This window comes from Chiloscyllium plagiosum, unplaced genomic scaffold, assembly GCF_037043375.1.
Source record: "Chiloscyllium plagiosum isolate Xiang-an unplaced genomic scaffold, Cpla_swu_hap1 HiC_scaffold_4, whole genome shotgun sequence".
NCBI classification, from domain to species: domain Eukaryota; kingdom Metazoa; phylum Chordata; class Chondrichthyes; order Orectolobiformes; family Hemiscylliidae; genus Chiloscyllium; species Chiloscyllium plagiosum.
In genome coordinates, this window is record NW_028270142.1 from 6,599,686 (window position 1) to 6,612,783 (window position 13,098).

The 13,098-nt window shown below is 40.5% G+C and overlaps 1 protein-coding gene across 5 annotated transcripts in view; it reads right to left on the bottom strand.

Moving 5' to 3' along the window:
- Positions 1 to 13,098, bottom strand: part of pde7a (phosphodiesterase 7A) — a 138,816-nt gene that overhangs the window by 48,957 nt on the left and 76,761 nt on the right. For all 5 annotated transcript variants that reach the window (XM_043689281.2, XM_087985936.1, XM_043689280.2 and 2 more), the window contains 3 exons: positions 11,430 to 11,581; positions 9,361 to 9,424; positions 4,875 to 4,970 (listed from right to left, as the gene is read on the bottom strand). In XM_043689281.2, coding sequence (XP_043545216.1) covers positions 4,875 to 4,970; positions 9,361 to 9,424; positions 11,430 to 11,581 — 312 coding nt within the window. The remainder of the gene's footprint in view (positions 1 to 4,874; positions 4,971 to 9,360; positions 9,425 to 11,429; positions 11,582 to 13,098) is intronic.

Sequence of the window (13,098 nt, forward strand, 5' to 3'; positions counted from 1 at the left end):
AAATCTCTGGGGACAAGACTTCTCAACTACACACATTGTTAGAATGACTTAAATTCTAGCCTCAATATACGACGAGCAGGAGTGCAACCTTCCCTTTCTATATCAAAGAATAACAGGGAAGCTCTGTGATAATGGATTATCAACTCTTGGTAAAAATAGATTGCCTCCATTGTGGGCCAACAATCAAATTTTTACATGTTGAAAACCACTTGCTCTGAGCAGCCATGACATAAACAATGCTTTCCATTACAGGAAAGAGAGATGTTCAGATCCAGAGAGTGACATCCAATAACATCAAAAATACGTCCTCTTTCTCTCTTTGGAAGTGATGCCCAAATGTATAAAAAAAATGGAAATGTATGAAACTATTGTTTCCAGAAGAACTGCCAACTCAGTACTGAGTTCCTTTGAAGGATTGTGGATGTCTTTTTCTCAATACCATCACCCCATACAATCTATGTGTATTATGAAATTGGGGACATGTTTCTACCTTTTACAGAAGTTATATATCTTGTTTGTGCAAGTTTCAATAAACAAACTCCCTTAAGTCTGAATAACTCTAGGCAACTTATCTGTTGTCTATCAGTTGCAATATTGCATGGTTAAGTGCATATGGGTTGTTTTTAAAATGCAGCACTCTGAACAAGTTATTCAACCTTCAGATTTGATTATGACAATTTGTTGTAGCTCAACAAGTAAAAATATTAAACAAAGTCCTCAGTGTCCATTAATGCAATGTACTATTACAAACCAAATTATCAGGACAAGGTCGAACTTTGGTAAGGATGCTATGGTAGCAATGACAGCAAACTGTTAACAATCACCACTGTTATAATAAACTGACAGCTTCTTTTGCACTTGTACATGCACATTAAACAACAATCCAGGAACCACTCAGCAACTCTGTGCTTATCCCTATGCTGCATTGTTGAATTTACTGAAATTGTCAATTGATTACAAATGAATGGAACTGATAAAAACAGTAGTAGTACAAGGTTAATAATATTTTAAAATATTGCATTTTATTAAGTTAGGTTTTTAAATAACGTATTAAGTTCATAGTTTACATTTGCATATCCTCAATAAACCTGAAAAACTAATTTTATACTTGAGTGTCAGACTTCTCCCATTATGGATATTAAAAACCACATTTGCATAATTGCTTTAAGATGTTCATTCTATTTGAGCTTCCACCTTCATCCCATATACATGTCCCAAATTTTATTTCACTCTTTATAAAATGACATAAAAGGTGAAGGAGAATAATTGCTTTTAACTTCCTGATGCACTTCCTATGAGACTGTTTCAATGGGACTGGATGCCAATCTTGCTTGATGACATCACAATTGCTGGACACCTTTTCCTGAGCACCAGATACAAATCAATGTTGGGAACAAGAAAATTCAAGCCACAGAGATTGCCAAATCTTTGTGGATAGCTTTTTTCATGGTCAAGAGAATGTTGTCACTTTATTGCCCCAATTATGTGGTCAGCAACAACAGAAAGTAGTGGAGAAACGCAGTATATTTGGCAGCATCTGTGGAAAGAGAAGCAGAGTTAACATTTGAGTTATAGAGTCATAGAGATGTACAGCATGGAAACAGACCCTTCAGTCCAACCTGTCCACGCCGAACAGATATCCCAACCCAATCTAGTCCCACCTGCCAGGACCCAGCCCATATCCCTCCAAACCCTTTCTATTCATATACCGATCCAAATGCCTCTTAAATGTTGCAATTGTACCAGCCTCCACCACGTTCTCTGGCAGCTTGTTCCATACACGTATCACCCTCTGCATGAATAAGCTGCCCCTTAGGTCTCTTTTATATCTTTCCCCTCTCACCATAAACCTATGCCCTCTAGTTCTGGACTCCCAAATCCCAGGGAAAAGACTTTGTCTATATATCCTATCCATGCCCCTCATAATTTTGTAAACCCCTATTAGGTCACCCCTCAGCCTCTGACGCTCCAGGGAAAACAGCCCCAGCCTGTTCAGCCTCTCCCGATAGCTCAAATCCTCCAACCCTGGCAACATCCTTGTAAATCTTTTCTGAACCCTTTCAAGTTTCACAACATCTTTCCGATAGGAAGGAGACCAGAACTGCACGCAATATTCCAACAGTGGCCTAACCAATGTCCTGTACAGCTGCAACATGACGTCTCAACTCCTGTACTCAATACTCTGACCAATAAAGGAAAGCATATCAAACACCTTTTTCACTATCCTATCTACCTGTGACTCCACTTTCAAGGAGCTATGAACCTGCACTCTAAGGTCTCTTTGTTCAGCAACACTCCCTAGGACCTTACCATTAAGTGTATAAGTCCTGCTAAGGTTTGCTTTCCCAAAATGCAACACCTCGCATTTATCTGAATTAAACTCCATCTGCCACTTCTCAGCTCATTGGCCCATCTGGTCCAGATCCTGTTGTAATCTGAGGTAACCTTCTTCGCTGTCCACTACACCTCCAATTTTGGTGTTATCTGCAAACTTACTAACTGTACCTCTTATGCTCGCATCAAAATCATTTATGTAACTGACAAAAAGTAGAGGGCCCAGCACCGATCCTTGTGGCACTCCACTGGTCACAGTCTGAAAAACAACCCTCCACCACCACCACCCTCTGTCTTCTACCTTTGAGCCAGTTCTGTATTTAAATGGCTAGTTCTCCCTGTATTCCATGAGATCTAACCTTGCTAATCAGTCTCCCATGGGGAACCTTGTCAAATGCCTTACTGAAGCCCATATAGATCACATCTACAGCTCTGCCCTCATCAATCTTCTTTGTTACTTCTTCAAAAAACTCAATCAAGTTTGTGAGATATGAATTCCCACGCACAAAGCCATGTTGACTATCCCTAATCAGTCCTTGCCTTTCCAAATACATGTTCATCCTATCCCTCAGGATTCCCTCCAACAAACTGCCCACCACTGAGGTCAGGCTCACTGGTCTATAGTTCCCTGGCTTGTCTTTACCACCCTTCTTAAACAGTGGCGCCATGTTTGGCAACCTCCAGTCTTCCAGCATCTCACCTGTGACTATCGATGATACAAATATCTCAGCAAGAGGTCCAGTAATCACTTCTCTAGCTTCCCACTGAGTTCTCGGGTACACCTGATCAGGTCCTGGGTATTTATCCACCTTTAACCGTTTCAAGACCTCCAGCACTTCCTCCTCTGTAATCTGGACATTTTGCAAGATGTCACCATCTATTTCCCTACAGTCTATATCTTCCATATTCATTTCCACAGTAAATACTGATGCAAAATATTCATTTAGTATCCTCCCCATTTTCAGTGGCTCCACACAAAGGCCGCCTTGCTGATCTTTGAGGGGCCCTATTCTCTCCCTAGTTACTCCTTTGTCCTTAATATATTTGTAAAAACCCTTTGGATTCTCCTTAGTTCTATTTGCCAACGCGGTCTCATGTCCCCTTTTTTCCTTTCTGATTTCGCTCTTAAGTATACTCCTACTTCCTTTATACTCTTCTAAGGAATTCACTCGATCTATCCTGTCTATACCCGACATATGCTTCCTTCCTTTTCTTAACCAAACCCTCAATTTCTTTAGTCATCCAGCATTCCCTCTACCTACAGCCTTCCCTTTCACCCTGACAGGAATATACTTTCTCTGGATTCTTGTTATCTCATTTCTGAAGGCTTCCCATTTTCCAGCCGTCCCTTTACCTGCGAATATCTGCCTCCAATCAGCTTTCGAAAGTTGATTAGATTCCGATTTTAGATTAGATGATTAGATTCTCTACAGTGTGGAAAACAGGCCCTTCGTCCCAACAAGTCCACACCGACCCTCCGAAGAGCAAACCACCCAGACCCATTTCCCCCCTGACTAATGCATCTAACACTATGGGCAATTTAGCATGGCCAATTCACCTAACCTGCACATCTTTGGACTGTGGGATGAAACCGGAGCACCCGGAGGAAACCCACGCAGACACGGGGAGAATGTGCAATCTCCACACAGACAGTCGCCTGAGGCTGGAATTGAATCCAGGTCCCTTGTGCTGTGAGGCTGCAGTGCTAACCACTGAGCCACCGTGCCGCCCAAAGTTCTTGCCTAATACCGTCAAAATTGGCCTTTCTCCAATTTAGAACTTCAACTTTTAGATCTGGTCTATCCTCTTCGATCACGAGTTTAAAACGAATAGAATTATGGTCTCTGGCCCCAAAGTGCTCCCCCACCTCAGTCACCTGCGCAGCCTTAGTTCCCAAGAGTAGGTCAAGTTTTGCACCTTCTCTAGTAGGTACATCCACATACTGAATCAGAAAATTGTCTTGTACGCACTTAAGAAATTCCTCTCCATCTAAACCTTTAACACTATGGCAGTCCCAGTCGTTGTTTGGAAAGTTAAAATCCCCTACCATAACTACCCTATTATTCTTACAGATAGCTGAGATCTCCTTACAAGTTTGTTTCTCATTTTCCCTATGACTATTGGGGAGTCTATAATATCATCCCAATAAGGTGATCATCCCTTTCTTATTTCTCAGTTCCACCCAAATAACTTCTCTGGATGTATTTCCGGGAATATCCTCCCTCAGCACAGCTGTAATGCTATCCCTTATCAGAAATGCCACTCCCCCTCCGCTCTTGCCTCCCTTTCTATCCTTCCTGTAGCATTTGTACCTGGAACATTAAGCTGCCAGTCCTGCCCATCCCTGAGCCATGTTTCTGTAATTGCTATGATAGATTTCCAACATTAATTCTGCTTGCTCTCCACAGCCAAGGCCTCGGTGTTTCTCAAGCAGTTGCTGTTTCCGTTTCAGATTTCGAGCATCCACAGTCTTTGTTTTATTATATCCAAAATTGAGACCAATGGGTAATGACAGTTGGTAAATGTATAAAGTTGCTCACCTAAAAACCGACGCAATTTAACCGAATCCAAGTGGAAATGCTCAATAAGTCCATGGTATTTAAACAAATGGAAGGTCAAAGTAACCAGACTATTTCCTAGAAAACGGATAAATTCAGGAAATTGGTCAATTGTCATTACATTAATTTCATTCTTGCACAGTTAGCTTTTATCTACAACAGTACTTTCAAGATCAAGCTTGACAGAGCATCTCATTATTAAACCAATATTACACATTTAACATATGAAGGCTTTCCATACAGTATAAAACACATGACTCAAAGTGAAAGAAAGTCTATAGCCCAGTTTCAACAGCCCTGAGTTTCCTGAAAGCTTGTTCCAAAACAAATTAATTTTAGCATCATATTATTTTAGAGCATAAAAGATTAAGGTAGTTCAGATGCAGGAAACCTACGCATTTTTATCGAAAACAATACACCTAAATTTCCTCCATATTTAATGGCAAATCAATGAACTCTCAAGGCACAGGAGCAAGCGAAGGCTGGTCAACCCATCGAATCTGCTCTTTAATTCATTGAGATCATGGCTGATCTGATAATCCTCAACTTCTCTATAAACCCCGATTGCCTTAACGATTCAAATTAAATATATGTCTCTCAGCCTTGAATATACTGAACAACAGACCCCTGCGGTAAGGAATTCCACAGATACACTACCAACCCCTTGAGAAAAAATTCTCGACCTCGGTCTGAAATGGGTGACACCTTATTCGGAGGTTATGCCCTCTGGTTCTCGACTTTCCCACAACAGGAGGCAACCTTTCAGTTTCAACCTTGTCAAGTCCCCTAAGAATCTTTTATGTTTCAATAAAGGTCTCCTCTTGATTAGATTAGATTAAACTACCTACAGTGTGGAAACAGGCCCTTCGGCCCAAGTCCTCACCGACCCTCCAAAGAGTAACCCACCCAGTCCCATTTCCCTCTGACTAATGCACCTAACACTACTGGCAACTTAGCATGGCCAATTCACCTGACCTGCACATCTTTGGACTGTTGGAGGAAACTGAAGCACCTGGAGGAAACCCACGCAGACACGGGGAGAATGTGCAAACTCCACACAGACAGTTGCCCGTGCGGGAATCGAACCTGGGATCCTGGCGCTGTGAGGCAGCAGTGTTAACCATTGAGCCGCCCTCTTATTCTTTGAAATTCCAAAGGCTGCAGGCCCAACCTACTCAACCTTTTCCTATAAACCAGTTCCTCCATACCCAGCATCAGCTGAGTGAACTTCCTCTGGATTGCTTCCGTTGGCAGTATATCTTTCCTTAGCTAAGGGGCGTAAAACTGTTCACAGTATTCCAGATGTGGATTGATGAGTACTTTGTATAATTCTAACAAAACCTCCCCACTTTCATAAACAAGAACAGAGATTGCTGGAGAAGCTCAGCTGACCTCTCAGCATCTGAGAAGAGGAACCAACATTAATGTTTCAAGTAGAGTGACCGTTCTACAGAACACACTATTTTTGTGTTCTATTCCCTCTGAAATAAAGGCCAACATTCCATTTGCCTGCAGCTTGCTTTCATCCTCCCATCATATTATATCTGGCTCCCATGTATTCCCATTAGTAGGACCCAGCCACATTTTGAACATTTTATGCCAATATTTAAGTAATTTGTTTCAATTTCTCCTTACTGAAATATGTTACACTTTTTTTGAATGCAGCAGGTGAGAGCTGGCAGTTCTAGAGCAGCAAAGTTAACTGGGCGCCATGGAAAATTCTTTTTATTCATTCACAGAATGTGGGTTGTTTATTGCCCAACCCAAGTTGACCTTGAGAAGGTCGCTGTTTCCTTGAATTGCTTGTTGTAGGTAGACCACAATGCCATAAGCGAGAGTGTCTGTGCCACCGTGGGCGGCACGGTGGCACAGTGGTTAGCACTGCTGCCTCACAGCGCCGGAGACCCGGGTTCAATTCCCACCTCAGGTGACTGACTGTGTGGAGTTTGCACATTCTCCCCGTGTCTGTGTGGGTTTCCTCCGGGTGCTCCGGTTTCCTCCCACAGTCCAAAGATGTGCAGATCAGGTGAATTGGCCATGCTAAATTGCCCGCATTGTTAGGTAAGGGGTAAATGTAGGGGTATGGGTGGGTTTCGCTTCGGCGGGTCGGTGAGGACTTGTTGGGCCGAAGGGCCTGTTTCCACACTGTAATGTAATCTAATCTAAAAAAAAAAGAGTCCCAGGATGATGACTTAGCGATTTTGAGTCGTGCCCGGATGGTGAGTGACTTGGACGGGAATTTGCAGGTACTGGTGCTCCTATATATCTGCTTCTAGGTGGTCGTGGCTGAGAGTTTGAATGTTGTTGTTTAAGGATCAAACACACTGCTGCAACTGAGCGACGCTCGTGGGCAGTGGATGCTTGTGGACATGGTGCCAATCAAGCAGATTGATATCAAGCTTTTTGATTGCTGTTATAGCTGCCCCAATCCAGGCAAGTTGGGAGACCTGACTTGTGCATTGTAGATGGTGATGAGATACTCCCTGCAATATTCCTAGCCTCTGATCTCTTCTTGTCACCACGGCATGTCTGCATCGTTCCAACCCCAGGATGTTGATAATGGGAAATTCAGTGAAGGTAATTCCAATGAATGTCAAGAGGTGAAAATTTGAATCTAGTTTTGCTAAGGCTCCTTGATACCACACTCGTTAAATGTTTCCTGGATATTGATGGCACTAATTCTTACATCAGTACTGGAGTTCAGCAGTTTTACTAATCTTGCAAAGCTGTTATAAAGCCTGCATGACATTATTTTCTCATTATTATGAATGTGGAGAAGAAATGGTTTTAAAAACCTAAAGATTGTTGAAGGATTACTGCGTTTTTTTTAGGAAGTAACTGGACGCTCATTATAAGCACTGTTTACATGTCAGGCAGTATTGCAAGTCTAGTCTGCAGAGAGGCTAGAGGTATGGAGCATATACGAATGGAGCTTTCACTAGCTATAAATAGATGATTAATAACTGGCTTTCTGTGGACTAGTGACGATTGATAAAAGGCTTCTGCCTGCTAACAACCATGAGATCGGCTTCCAGTTAGATGAACAGATTAGGGATGTAAACGTTTGAAAGAAACGATCAGAATCCTCAAAAAGATGGGAGCTGTCTTTTATCTATAGTAAAAAGCATCTTAAGCCTAACTATAGCCATTCAAATAGAAGGAGAATGCAGTTTGGAAGGCCAGTAAAGTTGGGTCTCTATGGGTCCTTATTCAAGAGAGATGACAAATAAAAGGAAGCAAGTCTTGCTACAACTATACAGCTCTGTGTGGGTTTACTCTCAAAGGTAGACATCCTTGCATAAACAAACAATTCGTGGAGGTTCACTGGGCAGATTCCTTAGACAAATGAACTGGCGTTTGAGGAAATGTTAGCTATATTTGGTGAAATTTAGAAAAGATATAAAATTCTGAGATACATGCTAATATGGTGGAACGTGGAACTACAGGACACAATTTCAAAGCAAGGGTCTCCTCTTCAAGATGGAACGGGAAGGAATTTCATCTCCGAGAGGGCAGTTTCTGTCAGAAATTCTCTTCGCTCACAAGAATTAGAGTTTGAGATATTGAATATATTCAGAATGAGTTAGATGGCTATTACAAGGAAGGCCAGAGTTATGGGAGACAGGCAGGAAAGTGGAATCGAGGCCAAGATCAAATGAGCTGCGAACTTTTTGAAAAGACAGCAAACATCTTTTTGGAGTTGGGAAGAAATAGACAGAATGGTCAAATGGCCTACACGTGCTCCGATTTCATTTGTTCTTACGTGCACTCCAGACCTCCCTGGGGAAAAAAGGCCACTGCAAAAAAGTTATAATTCCCTACATGAAAGGGAACAGTTCTGTCACCTTAAATTCAAACAATACTATTGGACAGCTCAGGTCGAGATGAATGTCAGTTGAAAAATAGCCTCCAACCCTAGGTGCAATTGGAAATCCACATGATGGCTCAGAGAACTGGAATACCATTTGTATAATTATGTAAATGTGGTTGAAGGTACAGTTGGAACCATCAGAAGATAGGATGAATGATTTGCCTCAAATTTTAGATATACATCAAGGTAAATGGAATGAAATAGCCTTGGTGTGGAAATTTGTTTTATTTGTTTAAGATTGGAACAAAATAATCAAAATTTACTTCAGCAATTTTTCATGCCTGCTCTATCAATGTTTTGAAGGGATCACAATGGCTTGCTTTTCTATGGTCTGGTTCAGTGTAAGGCACTGCAATATTATAGAAATACTTTTCAGAAAGTCACAAAACCTTTATCAAACAGAATTTTAGGAAATGTTGGATGAGGAAAATGTCATCAAAACAAAAAAGGCTATTGTATGTTAGCCTATCTACTACACATCAATGAATCTTAACCTGTCAAACTGCTTTGTTTTGGGGGGGAGGGGGGCAATGAGTGGTGGATAGAATACATTGTTTCTCTAAAAAAAATTCAATGTAAATATTTGATTCAACTTACCATTTGTTAATCTGTCAAAAAGAAAGATGTCAAAATTCCAATTTCCATCCTTTTCTAGCATGCGCTGAAAGCACAGAGAAAATTAATCATGTTTGGGACAAAAATCCTCTGCAAGCTAATTCAAAAAAGCATTTGAGTTTGAAACTTTATTTTTTCTTAATTACAAAAATGATTTGTTCTTCAAATCCAGAAGGCACCAAGATAACAACAAATAAAATGCTGGAAATATGCAACAGTCTGGCAACATCTGTGGCAGAAGATTTCTGGCATCCACAGTATCTTGTTTTTGCACTAAGAGAATATGGTCTTCAGATGGAGATGTCAAATGGAGGACATTTGGTTAAGGGAGACTGGTATTAGCAAGGGGTAACTAAAGGAAAGAAATTATTATTTATTGAATATAATCTTACCTTTTAAGCCAGTTAGACATTAATGACTTCATATCAGTGAAGCCATCTTTGTGTATGTCCCTTTCCCTGAAGTTCCTAAAAGCACATTTCCCAACCAAACCCAAGTCGGTGAACAAAAAAAGACAGATCTGAGTTATGTAAATGCAGGCCAATATCTGGCATGTGGAATAAAAATTGGGTTCAATGAGTGTCAAAAATCATACCAAGAAAGAAAACATCCCCCTTTGAAGTCCTAAAAATGCTTCTGAAAACTGACTCTTTGATGGTACTGAAATAAAATTTCTTTTGGTGTGTGGATATATGGCAGCAAGCTATGTTACATAAAATGTAAATAGCAATATCAACTCAATATGTTTGAATCTAAAATTTATAAAAGCTCTTAGGTCACTATATATAGCTGCTTTATTAATAAGATTCAATCATCATGGTCCACCTGAATGTCAACATAGGTAGCACTTTTTGTAAATAAATAAAAGGTTCAGCTGAAGGGGTGTGAGCCGCTAAAGACGGAATTAAAAATCATAACCACTAAGGCAATATGTGGAATAGGGTAAATAAGAACAGGAAGCAGAATGCATCCATCATTGAGCACTCATACAGAAAGGAGCCACTTTAACAAGGTTCTAGAAATTTCTCAAATGACTGAGTCAACACCACAATGTCAAGTCTAAGCACTTCTAGTATCTGCTGATCTGAATTATCCAGGTAACTTGTGTGTGTGAAGCAGACATTTTACTCTATTTACCACTGTAATGAGCTACTGTTACTCAGAGAGGTAACGATGCCTTAATAGTAAACAATTCTGAAATCAGCAGTTACTAAGGTTCACAAGAAAATCCTGGAACTACTCAATGTCAGGTCAGGCAGCATCCAAGGAACAGGAGAATCGACGTTTCGGGCATAAGCCCTTCTTCAGGATTCCTGAAGAAGGGCTTATGCCCGAAACGTCGATTCTCCTGTTCCTTGGATGTTGCCTGACCTGCTGCGCTGTTCCAGCAACACATTTTCAGCTCTGATCTCCAGCACCTGCAGTCCTCACTTTCTCCACTACTCAATGTCAGACAACATCTATGAATGGAGATAAAACATTCCGGTCAAAAAGATGGAACAACTTGAAATGTTAACTTTGGTTCTCAACCTAATACATATATTCCATTTTTATATCAGACTTCCAGCATCTGTACTGTTTTGCTTTGGTTGAGAAGTTTGAAATTGAGAGCATTGATTAATAATCCTCAAATCAGGATGATAATCTTGCTGAGCAAGTAAATGATAAAACTGCATTCAGCACGTGATTTTCCCTTCTCACAGAATACTGCAATGTAGTCTGACAGAAGGAAATTCTTTTGTGTAAACGGTCTCAAAACAACCATCCATAAAAAGGTGTTCAGGCATCACAGTCATGGTCATTAGTTCAATGCATTTCCTTGCCCCACCCAAACTAAAAATTGTAAAGGAAAGGGAAGACAGGCATAAGAATGAAAACTCACAACTTGAAAGCCTAAGTGTCTGATAATGCTTTTAAAGAAATTTACATGAATAAAAGCATTTCTAGAATTGTAAACATACATCCGTGTCCTAAATCCTTTATCAAAAGAAATACCAAGCCAACATCAGAACTCTGTCTACACTTATGTTCAGTTAGTATTTCAAACTCACCATGGCTTGGCCATTGTAATTATCATCCAGAAAGCTGAGAGAGTTTAGAGGAGAAACACCACAAAATAAATGAGCAGATCGAAAATATCTTTGAAAACTAAGCAACCTTCTGATCTTCCTTGCTGAAGCCAATTCTCCAGGTTCTGGTGATACTGCAACACAAAAAAAAAGTGCTTAACATGAAGGCTGTACTCTAAGTATTTCACATGAAGGAACCTTACAGTTCTGTAACGTTTGTTTTAATTTGTTCAAGGGATGTGAAGCATCACTAATAAGGCCAGTGTTTATTACCCATCCCTAACTGCCTGTGGAATTTTCTTGAATTGCTTTAGTCACTGAGGGAGGGGTATATGGATATATCTCGTTTCCAGGATTTTGACCTGGCAACAAGTGAAGGACATCATTATAAGTCTATGGTGCTGGTGGCGAACATGGAGAGGAACTTGCAGTGCAGATGCTCTTATGAACATGTCTCCCTAAGCAGTAATGGGTGTGTGTTGGAAGTTGCTGTCGAAGGAGAATTGGTGAGTTTTGGCAGTGCATCTTGTCGGGTATACAGAACAACTTTGGTTATCCGAATGTCAATTACCCAAATTTTGGATTAACCAAACAAGATCTCAAGGTCCTGTAAAAAACATTATCCATTATCCAAACAATCAGTTATCCGAACAAAATATTCCCCACCCATTTTGTTTGGATAATTGAGGTTGTTCTGTACACTGCTGCCATTATGCTCAGAGCTTTGGAGGGCATAAATGTTTAAGACAAGGTTCCAAGCAAACAAATTAATTTGTCAGAATGATGTCAAGCACCTTGAGTGTCATTGGAGCTGTACTCACTCAGACAAGTGCATAGTATTCCATCACAATGATAAGTTTTATTTTGTAGATGGAAGGCCGGCTTTGAGGGGTCAGGTTTTGAATTACAGCAGAACCTCTAGCTGACCTATTCTTGCATGCAACCATACAAATTAAGAGAAGTAGGTCATTTGGTCCTTTGCACCATCATTTAATATGAAGTTTGCAAATTCCACAAACCCATCTGCTTCCAAAAGTATTAGATTTTATTTTGGTAATGGAATCAATCTACTTCCTCCATAAAAACATTCAAAAATCTAGTCTTCACCATGTTCTCAGGCAGAGCTCAAAAGCTGCACAACCATCAGGAAAACTTATAGCTTCAGTCAATTGACATTGCATGTTTAAGCATGCCTGCTGCTACTGCTACACTCCTCATTGAGCAAAGGTTGATGCCAGAACTTGCAGATGACCCATACCATCTCACAGATGCTCAGCTTTTAGTGTTCTGAAACATTCTGTTCACAGGTAAGAGATAAGAACTTACCTTGTGGATTTGGGGCCTGCACTTCAGGACCAGAGCTGAGCGGGACCGAATGGAGAGCAGTCTTGGAAGGTAAGAGATTCTGATTCAAAATGGTTTCGACTGAGGAGAAACTGAAAAGTGACGTCACATGAGGGCTGTGATTTGACTGGCTAACAAGGGGTCTGCTAAATTTGAATGTGTTAAATTGAATCTTGTTAATTTATGGGTTACAACTTGCATAAGCAAAGATAGAAAAACAGTTAAAAACTTTAAAAAAACAAATTCAAAACTAAATAAATAAGGATGGAGGGTCAGGTTTTTCTGCATGATGTGGAAGCTAATGGAT